This window comes from Colobus angolensis, unplaced genomic scaffold, assembly GCF_000951035.1.
Source record: "Colobus angolensis palliatus isolate OR3802 unplaced genomic scaffold, Cang.pa_1.0 Scaffold51, whole genome shotgun sequence".
Lineage (NCBI taxonomy): Eukaryota > Metazoa > Chordata > Mammalia > Primates > Cercopithecidae > Colobus > Colobus angolensis.
Window position 1 is genome coordinate 2,139,587 of NW_012118599.1, and position 15,241 is coordinate 2,154,827.

Consider the following 15,241-nt stretch of genomic DNA (forward strand, 5'->3'; position numbering starts at 1 on the left):
GTATATATATATATGCACTCCTAAATAACTCGCATTTTAAATTATTTTTTTCCAACTATTAATAGAGGTATAGGTTAGTATTAGCAACACCAAGACTCTGATAAACTTACTGACGCCCATAAGTAACTGTATTTTTTCTTTTTAAAGCCAAATTCTTTTCTCAGTTGTCAATTTTTAAATGAAAGTCTCTTAAAAATACAAGTCACTGATGATCCTTAGACTGTACCTGATAATATACAACAGAGTGAAATATCTGAAATTCCTAAGTTACTGATGGCTTTGGTGTGCAACCAAGTTGGAAATCTCATATAACAATTTCATTTTCATCTTTTCATACTTTTTTAATTTTTTGCTTCAACAACTATAAAACAGATATGGAATGTGTTGTCTCTGTATAGCACCAGGAGTTTGTTAAAGACACAGTACTGCCATACAGACACAGCAATAGTTGGCAGGATGAAGTCAGCGCAATTTTAACCAGATCTCTTTTTCTTTCTCTCTCCCTCCCTCCGCTCCTGTCTCTTTCCCACCTTCTTTTCTCTCCCTTTCTTCCACCTTCCCTCTTCCCTCTCTTTCCCTCCATCTCTTCTTCCCTCTCTCTCCTTCCTTCTCCTCTCATGCCCTCTCTCACACATACACACTCAAACATAAATATATATTAACATGTCATACATTTTATTCACAGAAGAAATGTTCAACTTAATGTCCCAGGATAGTAATGTCATTAAATTTAACTAAGCAAAATATATTTCCAAGAAGAAATCAATTTTGACTCAAATTCAAAGAACGACAAAATTCACAGTGAGAGTTGGGATAGGGATAGGGTAGAGAGGAAATTCTTAATAAAAATTAGGAACATCAGGACAGATCATTCTAGTCTAATGAAGGCACAGATAAACATATAAATATCACTTAGCTGGGCAGGACATGGTTGCAAAGGGATGCAGATGGAAGTAACATATCACCAGAGAATAAAAATCATTTCTATCATGAACTAATTCAGCAAGAAGTATAACATATCAAAATAATCTCAAGTTGGTAAGCAATATTGGAGATTTGGTTAGGAACATCAGATTTTAAAAATATGAAAACATTTTTGCTTCATATCTTTCCCTAAATAAATGAAGATACTTGAGGAGGTACAACGACTTGTTTAATGCCACACTAGTTAGAGTCCTGGTGACAAAGTCTCTAGTCTAGTTCTACTTTTATAATATCAGCTTATTCCCAGAAGATTCCCCATCACCTGTTCATCTTTCTCTTTGCATCTCTGGGGTCAACTGATGGTTAATATTTCTCTATATTACTAATAACTCCCAAGGCCATAATAGACACACCCAGGAGCAGTGACTCAGTGAGGAACCAAGCCCTGAACTCAGGTAACATGGTACAGAGCGCATTAGGAATTACTCTGCCCTAATTCTCACTAGACTTTTGCTTATGTGTCTTGATTCCATATTTCGCAAGAGTAAGATTCACATCTCACAAAAAAAGCTAGCCTAGAATTAGGAAACAGAGATGCAAATAACATTGTGGTTAAACATTCGGATATTCAAGACTCTCAGAAGTTATAACTTTGTAAATATGTACCACTGAGTGGCTAGGAAAAAAAAATACTTTAATGAAAGATGACTTTTTTAAGTAATTAGAGGGGATGTTTTCATAAGAGGAGTTCACAGTAATTAGGAATATGTGCATATATCATCTTGGGAACACTTCTTGACAGACAAATAATTACCTGGGAAAAGTCTGAGTAGACACTATCAGACTTCACGAAGTTGACCCAAATGTAATTATGTCAATCACAAAGTAAAAAACAGTGTTTTTAAAAAAGAACCAGTAAATTAAAATATGTCCCTTTAGGGCACAAGTAAGATATTATCTACAATTGAATTTTCCCAAAGGAAAGTTCTCAAACAAACTAAGCAAACAGACAAAAGAAAGAAAGAAAACGAAACAAACGAAAATCTCTAATCAATTTCTAAGTGACAATTAGCAAAAATAAAATTAAAAAGTAAAAAAGTATAGATATTTGAAATACTATAAAGATCACATTCTGCTTATAAAAGGAAAATGATCAAGAGATCATTTAACTATATAACTTAAGCTAGAAATGAGAGCATATAAATTACTGAAATTCAAAAACCAAAACAAAATGTTTCATCTGTTTCCAGTAAAGACAGTTGAGACTGAGAATCATTTTTAATTCCTTTCACAAGAGACTGGAAGCTTAACTTGGTGCTTATAATCAGACTTCAAATGTTTGGGCCTTTAAGCAGATAACTTATATTCTTTTCATTAGTTGAAGATTTTTCCATAAAATGGCATTATTTTCAGAAGTACCTTATCTCAATTGCAAACACAAAAGTGAAAATGGATTTAAATTCTTATCTGAGATCTTTTCCTGGGTTCTGTTTTGCTGGTGTCTAGTCCTACTGGTTTGGCTTATCTCTGTAGAGTTTTACAACGTTTATTACCAAAAGACTCTCCCTGAGATATTTGGAAGCAAAAAAAAAAGAAACTTTAACCATTAAAATATACATTATCCAAACACTTTATGAAAAAAAAAGATCATCCCTTTACAATGCCATGACAATTCATTGAGTTACCAATAAAGACAAATTATCCTCTGAAAAAAATTCAAAAACAGAAAGCTTATCCCGATGACTATTAGGCTTCCATTGATTCTGAAAGATAATAAGAGCAAGACATCTGTTGAGTAAATGATAGTCATGAAAATCACATTTAATCTTTAAAAAGCAAAGTGTTCTGGTAAGATTTTATTTCAAACTATTTGTTCTTTTAAAAATTCTTCAGAGGCCAATGTCCAGTTATAAGCTAAATAATCTTAATTTCTTTAAAATGGGGTCAATAACTTTTTTCCCCAGAGTACTTAATCCTTCAAAAATCTTTAAGTAGATATGGTGACATATGAAGAATCTTCCACAATAATTGAGAAATACATATTCCATGCAAAGATAGCCAATTAGACTTCAATATTTATTGCATCTGGGTAGAAACTAGCACACTCCCTAACACCTTAAAAAGTAACAGCTGGGTTGGTGGCTCATGCCTGTAATCCCAGCACTTTGGGAGCCTCAGGCGGGAGGATTACTTGAGTCCAGGAGTTTGAGACCAGCCTGGATAACATAGGGAAACCTTGTCTCTGTGTTAAAAACAAAAAATCAAAACAACAAACAAACACACACACATACACACACACACACACACACACACACACACACACACACACACACCATGTTCACCAAATCGAAGTCATCTGTTATAATTTATATTTGATTGGCAGTATACTCAGTTTACAAGATCAAATAATTCTCTTACTTTGAATTCAGCTTAGATACAGCTATACAAGTAGAAAAAAGACACAATTCTCTTTCTTATTTTTATGCCACATTGATCTTATGAAAGAGAAGCACATATCCATTACTGTTTTACAGTATGGACTTCAATTTCTTCAGCTCGCTAATTCAAGTGGGAGTTCTCAATGGACGGTGACCGGGTAGAAGATATTACTTTTAGAGGCTTATTAAATACATAGCTGCCACATTAGAAAGAAAAATACATCAGAAGATCATGACTGATATTCAGTTCCCAGTGAGTGCTAGCCCAAAAACTTACAATATCTCCTGAATTAACATTTTGTGTCATAATAATGCAATGTCCCAAAGGAAACTAGCTATCATGCAGGATGATAAATGCATTACTACTAAGTTACCACAATAAGAATCTTCATCTTCACTGATGTATTTTCAAAAATGGATTTCAATTTTCTGTTAACACTGTGCTTCAAAAGCATATCATGTCCCCAAATAAAATTAGCAAACATTAATACTTGACATTTATTATTTTGCCATTAGAAAGACTCATATATATCCTCAAATTTTGTACTGTTGCCTTACAAAATACAGCTGTATAATTTGTTCAGATAGTACTGTTAAAAAAAAAATTCTTAGTTCAATTCAGAAAACTGAATGACAGTTCAATTTATTCAATAAAAGTTTGGTCACTTACAGTGAGCCTGATTCTATAGCTAATTTTTAACAACTAGAATGGATTAGTACTTTATCTAATATAATACTGTTAAAGGAGTTAATACAGCTAAAAAGACAGGTTATTTGAACTCAAAAGGTTTAGGGAAAAAATTACCTCATTTTTGCAAAGCTTGCATTTGACATTAGCTTCAGAACACTCTGTCTCCCTACGTGATTGTTAGCCTTTTAGTTGCCTGTCTTGCAAACTGCCATGTCACTGAGGAATTCAAGGGTCTTATATTGATGTACTTCATAAAAGCATGCGTTTGCAAGCATTTCTGTGCTTATTGGCATAGAAGAAAGCAATGTCATGCATGTGTGCTCCTAAGGTCCTTTTTAGATCTAAATTTCTGTATCAAATAGTTATAACTAAAAAATGTACACTTTATAATTAAAAATTATCACTTTTTGCCTATCTTTTTTTTTTTTTTGGTGAGACAGGGTTATACACTCTGACAGCCCAGGTTAGAGTGCAGTGGTGCAGTCTCGGTTCACTGCAACCTCCACCTCCCAGGTTCAAGCGATTCTCGTGTCTCAGCCTCCTGAGTAACTGGGACTACAAGCACCTATCACCACATCCGGTTTAGTTTTGTTTGTTTGTTTGTTTGTTTTTGTAGAGATGAGGTTTCACTATGTTGGCCAGGTTGGCCTCAAACTCCTGACCTCAAGTGATTAACCCGTCTCAGCCTCCCGAAGTGCTCGGATTATAGGCGTGAGCCACCATGCCCGGCCTTGCCCATACGTTTTAAAACTCTAGATTGAGCTTGGTGAATTTTTTTATAGTCTCCAAAGTGCCTACCATGGTGCTGAGTAGATAGAAAACTCTTAATAACTTTTGCTGCTTGATTAAAGAGTTCTACAGTTTTATCCAAGCTCTAAAATAAGATCTGTGAGATGTATAAGACAATATAAATATTTGATAAAGAACACCAAAGCCTTAAAATGCTAAATATCTCAGAATCTTATTTTAGAATTTTATATTATTATGTTGATTTTATACTGTTTCCACACAACTCAGGAAAATAGATAAGAACATGTATGGTTTATTTAACTGCATAAACCACATCCAAAGCAAGAAATGGCATTCAGTCCTGTTAAGAACAAAGAAAATTTCACCATATCCACCAACTACTTCCTTTCAGAGAAGAAGAAAAATTTACTTGTTTTAAAATTGTGAGTGTCAAGTCATCTTATTCCCAGTCAACATACCTCAGTCTTCTAGGAGAAGAGATCTCTTCAGTACATTAGAAAGACAGGAAATCTCTTTCTTTAGCAAAGACCTAATGCCACTTTCTTGGAAATGAAGAGAAGAGATCTCTTCAGTACATTAGAAAGAAAAGGAAATCTCTTTCTTTAGCAAAGACCTAATGCCACTTTCTTGGAAATATGCAAGATATAAGAAATACAGCCTTCCTGTGTATCATTGGTACATTTCCTAAAAATAAAAGACATGGCATATACATATAGAGATTCTTTTGTTAACATACATATTTGTGTTATTACTCTCTGTACTTTTCTATGTTTCAAATTTTTCATTTCAAAATAGCAATGTTATTACCTTTCTTGCTTCTTTTATCATCTTCCGAATAGTTTCCTTTATTGTAAGTAGATGTGCTCTTGGTGGATGAAAAAGGAGATCTATATGGGTGCCCCCTAAGAGTCCAGGCATCACATATGGCCAGCCTAAGTCAAGATTTGGAGCTTCCACATCAGACTCAACAGGCCAGTAGGTCCCTGAAGATGAGGTATCATCACAGGAATCATCAGTACTATGTGCTGTGCTTTGTGCAACTTTCTGGACATTTTTCAAAATATAATTAATTTCTTCCTCAGCAAGAAAGTCTGAAACTCGTTCCTGGACAAGAAATTCTTGGTACGCTTCTAACCCATGTTCAATCAGAATATCAATGGCTACTCGATACCATTCCTTGTAGTGAGGCTCAATGTAGTTGTCAGATTTACACTCATCATTCAGTGAGGAAAGCATTGATGAGGTCTCCATGCTTGCAAGTGTTTGACTATGGCACTTTCAAATGTCCATTCATGCAGTGGTGAGAAGTATCTGGTATTGGAAAAGAAGAAAATCAAGATCAAGTTAAAATTCTGCAATAGAATGTTTTATAATACATATCAACTATTATTTTTTCATTTACACATTTCTATTACCAGAAGTTCAAAATGACAAATATTTCATATCCAAAATGACATTAACAGCACCACAATTCACACATCTATCACAAATAAGCTAAACAATTTCCCTTACAGATTGCTGTTAGATTTTCCTTTTCCAAGGTATCTCAATTTAAATTAAAAGAGAATTAGAAAACAATCAATGCAATGCCTACCCAGTCATTAATGTCTCTACTGAGTACCTGTCATGTATACAGTAATATGCTAGATGTAATGTTAAAAGCACAAAACAATGGTCTTTCAGGAATTTATTAATTAGTTGAGGAGGCAAATTGTACACACAAAATGTTAGTTACCACTTTGAAGAAAGACATACATTGCTAAGAGCCAAAATGAGTAACACCTATATTCAGTGCTTTAAGAATAAAAGCAAGGAGAGATCAATATGGAGCAAATGAGTTATGAACAGCCATGAGCAAGAGATGGGCTTCAGCTTGACCCAGAGCAATGAGTAAGAATCTGATCAGGTGGCAAGAAGAAATATTTCCATCCCATACAAGTAAAAAAACATAAGCAAAAGCACAGAAGAGATACGAGAGTTTGGTACATTCACTAATCATGAAGAAAGAAAAAAATTTAAAGGAAAAAAAAACCTGGCATGCTGGAAAACAGGTTCCTTTTACTAGGAGTAAGAGATAAAATTGAATAGACAAGATAAAGCCAAGAATGGAAGGACACAAATTTTTGTGATTCAACAAAACTTCTGTTTTAAACAATTCTGGCAGTAGCAGGGGACTGGAGAAGAAACAGGTAGCTAGGAAAGTGTTTCAGTGTTCAAAAACCCAGTGAGGAAGTGGACAGAGTATTCCAGAGATGGTCTGAAGGAAGGAGCCTTGCGATTCAGTGACTTGACAGAGTATACAGGATGAAATTTAAGACATGAAAGATAATTCAGTAATTTTTCTTAGGGGTCAAAATCTGCCTATCCAGGCTCACATTTCATCTCTCATAATGCCAACAGAATGCTCTTCATTCAGTCATTCAGTCACTACTCCATACTGTGTGAGATACTGGAATGGGCTATCTCAATCAGATGATGGACTTTCCAGGCTTTTGAAGTCATAATCTCCATTGTGTGGATTCAAGGTACAGCTTTATGATGTGCTACCAGCATTAAAAAGCTGACTTGATGAGATATATATTTGTCAGTAACCCTGCCTTAATTTTAAATTTTATATTTTCCACTTGACCCAGTCTTTTCAGTCTCAGGCCTACCAAAATTCAAATCTTATTTGGGAGGGTAGCCCAGAGAACTATTACCATTGAATAACTCCTTAGCTCAAAATATGGAACAGGAGTCACAAGCTAATCATACAGAGCAGTCCTGAAGAATGGACAACAGAGCAATAAATTTTGCTGGGGAACAAGGATCAGAAAAGATCCAGCAACTAACATAGAACTGAGAAGCATGGAAGACAAAGGGTGCCATTTTAGTGGAGACCATCCTGTTCCCATCGCTGAGCTCAGAAGTTTTACAAAGAAAGTCTAACAGTACAGAAAGCCCAAAGATTAAAGATGATACAGGAATAAAAATAGAACAACAATGTTCTCCTCTCTCTTTTGGAAAGCCCTCAGTTTGAGTCATAATTTGATCCAAGCCCAGACAACTAGAACTATACCTGGATCCTAGGCTCCACAATGCAGCATCCGAATTTTGGGGATGGCAGCATCTGAATTCTGGGGATGGCAGTCTTCCTGCCCTAAATAATATTATGGTGAAGTTTTGCAAAAATATTCTCTTCTCCAAGAGAAAAAGGAAGAACACCTATCTTGTCTGCTAGTATAAAAGCTATCGCATGGGGAAATAAAATTTCTTTTGTTACCTAATTAAAATTAATCTATTGACATGTATGGGGATACATCCTGAGACTTTCATAAATTTCTCAGTCATTCTAGGATATGTCATCTTTTTCCCAATCACATTTCAATCAAGTTCAGTGGTTCTCAAAATGGAAGATTTGTTCCTCATGTGACAACATCTGGAGACATTTTTAAATAGAATCACTTGTGAGGAGGAGGGCTATTAGCATCTAATGATTAGAGAAGCAGGATGCTGCTAAACATACTACAATGCATGAGACAGCCATCCATATTAAGAAATAATCCCGCCCAAAATGTCAACAGTGCCAAGGCTGACAAATCTTCATAAAGTTGCTCACTTCATATTCATGATATCACACCACGAATTAATAACTTTCAACATTCACTGAAGTTCTTTTTCGCACATAATGCTCATCTTTATAAAAAAAAAATAAGATTTACATTCACTTTAAAGACTCAATCCTTATGCTTACAGTTTCCTAAGGTTTAGTGAGGTACAGTTTTCACTTGAAAATTCCAGCAATGAAGGAACAAGTATCTGGTGATTACATGATAAATCACATCTGTAATTTATAATTGTTAAGTCATAGGTAACTACTAGTTGTTCATAAACAATCAAAGTTTCCTGACAACTTATTCATTTAATTTTTAAAATGTAACTTTTGAATTCCTATATATGTGATGTTAAATACCTGTTACCTATTTGGAAGTTAAAATGCATAAAGTACTTTTAAAATACTATTTATTTCTGAGCTATACCTACGCAAATAAATATTTTACAACTGTAAAAAATTCTTTCTGGAACTGTGTAAACTCTGAAATCATAGACCTCGAAAGGACCATGAAAACCAAATAAAACCATGAAGACAGATAAATTAATCTGAAGAAAAATTGGAAATAAGAAGTGAAACTTATTTATAATTAATTACAATTATACTACTAATCAATAGCCAGATACCACACAGAAAACTATATTACACAAAAAATACAACAGAATGAACAATGAGGTTACAATATTATGTACAAGACTTAAGATTACTACTAAATATACTTGATATTGTTCTGGTAGAGAGGCTATGTTCTAGCCAATGTCTAGAGATATTTATCACAAGAGCTATTTGCATGGAATACTTGTGAAGGAACCATCTATAAACAAATTTTATCAGAGAACTACAAGGTAATGGCACTTGCATAGTGAGTATTGCAATAAAATATCACCTGTATTTAGTTATAGACTTAATAAAGCACTCTCAACAGCTCAATCCCTGAAAATTTGGAGGGCTTTATTTGAGGACAGAATTAATTAGGTGTGCCTTTAAATATATATGTAAAAAATAAGGCATTATTTTATTAATAACTATTAAAAGCTCCTAGGAAGTACATTCTTTTATCATATACAGTAGAGTTAATGAGCAGAGAAAAAAAAAAAAGATATCACTATGCCATGTAAGCTGAGCAGACCATTAGGCTTATCTAACAGTTAAATGACTCATTCCAGAAAAAAAGTGGCCTTACAAATCCATGCCTCAAAATAAATTAAAAATTGCATTTGATATTGAGTTTTAGGGTCATTTGTAGCAAGTAGAAATTCCGTTGAAATTCTAGAAATACAAAGGATATACAATAAGTCATAAAAATTGATTTCAATTCGTGGGCTGCTCTGGAAAAACAGTTTGGCAGTTTCATTTATAAAATGATACATGCAACTAACATACAATGCAACAACTGCACTTTGGTGATTTATCCAAGAAAAATTGAAACTTATCCTGTACACAAATATTTATAGCAGCTCTATTCATAATAGCCTGACAATGGAAACAACCCAAACGTCTTTCAACAGGTGAATATTAAACTACGGTACATCCATACTGTGGAATACTACTTGGTAGTAAAATAAGTGGCCTACTGATACATGCAACAACCTGGATGAATCTCCAGAGAATTATGCCGAATGAAAAAACACCAATCTCCAAAGTATATATGCTGAATAATTTCATTTGTTTAGATGCTGCACTTTTAAAATGACAGTGGGAGAGGTAGATGTGGCTATAAAAAGGCAATCAGAGGAATTTTTGTAGTTTTAGAAATATTCTGTATCTTGACAGTATCAATATCAGCATACTGGTTAGATACAGTATTATAGTTTTGCAAGACAGCAACACTGGGGGAAACTGGGTAAAGGATACAAGGAATCTCTCTGGATTATTGCCCTCAACTGTATGTGAAACCACAATTATCTCAAAATAAAAAGTTTAATGAAAAAATCTTACTGATGAGCAATGTCATGAGCCTTAGATAGAAAAAAAAAAAAAAAAACCTATAGCACACAAGATAATTGTTCATCTGTAGGGTCAAATTGCCAGGTTAAAATTCTGCTTCATCAATTACTATGAAGCTATTGAACAAGTTACACATGTCCACAAGCCTCAGTTGGGGCAGATGTAAAGAGAATAATAACAACAGTTTTTATCTCCTTGGGTTATTTTAAGGAATAAATACGGTAATGCACTTCAACCTTATTATGATGATGATGATATTTTACATGTTCACAATCTGCTTCAGTATAATTACTACAAATATGTAATAAATTTGATAAGAGATTTTAAGATTTGAAAAGAGATTTTTTTCATACCATTGGCAATATCGTACAATTTGTAACTATTTAATCATCTGCAGTATAAAACAACCAAACCCAGTCTCAGTTTGTTCCTGGTTTCTGATCTGAGAGAATTCATTGAAAAGGCTTCTGATCTAATAGGTCAGTGGGAAAATGTTCCAAAGAGAAATTACAACTTTCTTTTTTGTTTTGTTTTGCTTTGTTTTGCTTTGTTTTATTATTATACTTTAAGTTCTAGGGTACATGTGCATAACGTGCAGGTTTGTTACATATGTATACTTGTGCCATGTTGGTGTGCTGCACCCATCAACTCGTCAGCACACATCAACTCATCATTTACATCAGGTATAACTCCCAATGCCATCCCTCCCCCCTCCCCCATCCCCACGATAGGCCCCGGTGTGTGATGTTCCCCTTCCTGAGTCAAAGTGATCTCATTGTTCAGTTCCCACCTATGAGAGAGAACATGCGGTGTTTGGTTTCCTGTTCTTGCGATAGTTTGCTGAGAATGATGGTTTCCAGCTGCATCCATGTCCCTACAAAGGACACAAACTCATCCTTTTTTATGGCTGCGTAGTATTCCACGGTGTACATGTGCCACATTTTCTTAATCCAGTCCATCACTGATGGACATTGGGGTTGATTCCAAGTCTTTGCTATTGTGAATAGTGCTGCAATAAACATACGTGTGCATGTATCTTTATAGCAGCATGATTTATAATCCTTTGGGTATATACCCAGTAATGGGATGGCTGGGTCATATGGTACTTCTAGTTCTAGATCCTTGAGGAATCGCCATACTGTTTTCCATAATGGTTGAACTAGTTTACAATCCCACCAACAGTGTAAAAGTGTTCCTGTTTCTCCACATCCTCTCCAGCACCTGTTGTTTCCTGACTTTTTAATGATTGCCATTCTAACTGGTGTGAGATGGTATCTCATTGTGGTTTTGATTGGCATTTCTCTGATGGCCAGTGATGACAAGCATTTTTTCATGTGTCTGTTGGCTGTATGAATGTCTTCTTTTGAGAAATGTCTGTTCATATCCTTTGCCCACTTTTTGATGGGGTTGTTTGTTTTTTTCTTCTGCATTGCCAAGACAATCCTAAGTCAAAACATAGCTGGAGGCATCATGCTACCTGACTTCAAACTATACTACAAAGCTACAGTAACCAAAACAGCATGGTACTGGTACCAAAACAGAGATACAGACCAATGGAACAGAACAGAGGCCTCAGAAATAATACCACACATCTACAGCCATCTGATCTTTGACAAACCTGAGAAAAACAAGAAATGGGAAAAGGATTCCCTATTTAATAAATGGTGCTGGGAAAATTGGCTAGCCATAAGTAGAAAGCTGAAACTGGATCCTTTCCTTACTCCTTATACGAAAATTAATTCAAGATGGATTAGAGACTTAAATGTTAGACCTAATACCATAAAAACCCTAGAAGAAAACCTAGGGAATACCATTCAGGACATAGGCATGGGCAAGGACTTCATGTCTAAAACACCAAAAGTAATGGCAACAAAAGCCAAAATTGACAAATGGGATCTAATTAAACTAGAGAGCTTCTGCAGAGCAAAAGAAACTACCATCAGAGTGAACAGGCAACCTACAGAATGGGAGAAAATTTTTGCAATCTACTCATCAGACAAAGGGCTAATATCCAGAACCTACAAAGAACTCAAACAAATTTACAAGAAAAAAACTTTCTGAAATCAAAAGTCTGAGGCTATAATTACCTAATGTGCAAGCCAATAATCCAAAGTCAGAATTTTGACTGAAACAAATATAAAAAATATCACAGGTGCTAACATCGCTGCAGTCCATTTTCCAGTCTCTCTCTTAAACTGTTTTTCTCCAACTATTGAAAGCTTTATGAGTTGCACTACATCCTCCAACAGGATATGTTGAAGTCCTAACCTGCAGTACCAGTGAATGTGACCTTACATGGAAATAGGGTCTTTGCAGATGTAATCAAGTTAAGATGAGATCATATTAGACCCAAGCTGGTCCTAATCCAATATGACTGTATGACTTGTGTCTATAAGGAGAGAAGGGACATAGAGACAGACACAAAGGGAGAACTGCATGTGACTACAGAGGCAGAGACTGGAATGCCAAGAATTGCCTACAAGAGCAGAGATAAGAGAAATGCATGGGACAGATTCTCCCCTAGAGTACTTCAAAGAGAGCATGGCCCTGCTGACACCCCGATTCCAAACATCTAGACTTCAGAAGCATAACAGAATCAGTTCAGCTGTTTTAAGCCAATATTTTTGGTATTTTGTTACAGCTGCACTAGGCAGCTGATACAAATGCATACAAAAATGCTTTTATTTTGAAATCTTCACAATTTTAAAATAAGTTTAAATTAACAAGTAAATTTACCATTTAGAAATGATTGGTTTTTGTAGTTTATATGATATTGTTAAACTAGTTACCTGATGTAACTTCAATATTAAGCAATTTTATTAAGAAATACTTTGCAAACTCTCATATATTGAGGGAAAAAATTCTTGAATTCATCATTTCTTTTGGTAATTGACTTTATGATACATATCAAAATGAATATCTACATAATGTAAGAAAATGTTTCATAAAGGATTGTTTCAGAACATCTCTGAATCATTATTCATGATTATCATTATCCATGGTCCACAACAGTTGAAAATCATATATCTTTTCTTTCTTCAGCTAAGATTGTGTTCTTCTTCTCATTTGATTACCAGAAATTTAAGATGACAATTAAAACATGAAAGAAGTTTCTATTAAATTAAAAATTGACTATAATATTCAAGCTGTCAAGTGCAATTTGATATCTCATGTTGACATCCAAACTCATTAAAAGATTCTAAGCTGGCTTCATAACAACATGCAATAGTGCGGATTACAGTCATCCTTACAGTATGATATTCAGCAGGTCACAGAACATATAAACACATGACGCACTCAGTCACAGGGTGCTGGATGCAAACATCTCCACAGGTGGATTACCAGTAGAATCACCCATCTTATCAAACTCATAAAAACAACAAACATACTTCCAATTCATTTTCTAAATCTCAAACAGGAATCCCATTTGCTCAATACCTAATAATTATTTAATTTCCTCAATTTACTTTAACTGGAGGGAGGGGACAGCAATATCACCTTCATACCAATATGATTCCAGGGTTTGTTTCTATTGGCTGCTATTTGCCTTCTTAGATCTAAACTATAGGAATTTTAGATATCGGGGGAAAAAAACACCCAACATATGTTAATGACGTTAAAACACAATTATTCAATGTAATTTGGAAGCATTTATTGAATACTTCCTGTAAACAAATTCATTTAAAAAAAAAAAAACCATTTACAGAGAGAGCTTATACTGAATGCTCAAATTCCAAAGGATTATACATGGCTTAAAAATGCAAATAAAATTAAATTATTATTTTTACCAACATCTAAACTATAAGGCTATCCTGATAAAGTTGTGTCTTGTGCCATACCAAAGTGCTGTATTCTTGTTCTGGCCCTGATTGGTAATCATTTGGATGAGTAAATAGAGACATATTCTCTAAAATTTCTGCAAAAATCAACAAAAAACATATATGCTAGATGCCAAAATAGACATTCCAAATAAATAGTGACAAAGTGGCAAAATAATAAATCAACATGAACATTATTAAGTTCAACTGCAACGAATTTGGAGGTTTTAATTTATATCAAAAATTAACTCCATTCACACAGGATTAGGCAGGGTTTGGAGCCCATTATGTCATGAAAAATAGTTGAAAAACTGGAACATTTAGTCCAAAGAGAATACTAGGAGACGCACTAAGGGTAGTCTTCAATTATATGAAGTGGAGAAGTAGAATTATTAAGGACCAAATGAAAAAAATCACAGGTTGGCTCAGCGGCATAGTTGGTAAGACGGCACAGGTTTTGACCTCTACTCTGAAACTTACTGGTTGTAAAACCTCAGTCATGTTATTTAAGGGCTTTAAGCCTCATGTTGCTCACCAGGAAAAAGGGTAAAATAACAATACTGACCCCGAAGGGTTTCTACGTGGGCTAAATGAGATGAAGGCCCTCAAGTGTATATCTGCCATAAAAACTGCTAAAAACTGTTAGGTAATAATCTGAGATGGAGTTTTAATAGTAAAGGTGCATAAAAATAGAATTGGTACCTCTATTTTGTTTTTTTTTTTATTGTTGTTGTGTTGTTTTTAACTGAAACCCCTCTTTATGCACATAATTAAGCAGAGGACACATTTTTGGAGAGAGTCCTATAGGATAACCAGTTGGATTTCTGAGACATTCTTCACCTCAGAATTCCAAAATAGTATTTGTTTTGCCTGCTCAAAAGATCTGTGAGGTTCACAAGCTTGCTCAGCAGTGAGGCGTGTTGTGGTTTCCCACACCAGAGTGACAAGAACTTGCCTCCTACTCTTCTTCCCAGTTTCTCCAGAATCAGCCTTCGAACTTCAGCTTTATTTATTTTTTGCACTAATAAAAAGTATTTAATGAAAACAAGATGGCAGGTGGGTTTTTTTGTTTGTTTTTTTC

The 15,241-nt window shown here is 34.6% G+C and overlaps 1 protein-coding gene across 1 annotated transcript in view; it reads right to left on the bottom strand.

Moving 5' to 3' along the window:
- The window catches only part of FAM83B (family with sequence similarity 83, member B), a 100,498-nt gene that overhangs the window by 68,697 nt on the left and 16,560 nt on the right, over positions 1 to 15,241 (bottom strand). Inside the window, exon 2 of the mRNA XM_011960197.1 lies at positions 5,611 to 6,114. Within this exon, the coding sequence (XP_011815587.1) occupies positions 5,611 to 6,054 (444 nt within the window). The 5' untranslated portion in view covers positions 6,055 to 6,114. The remainder of the gene's footprint in view (positions 1 to 5,610; positions 6,115 to 15,241) is intronic.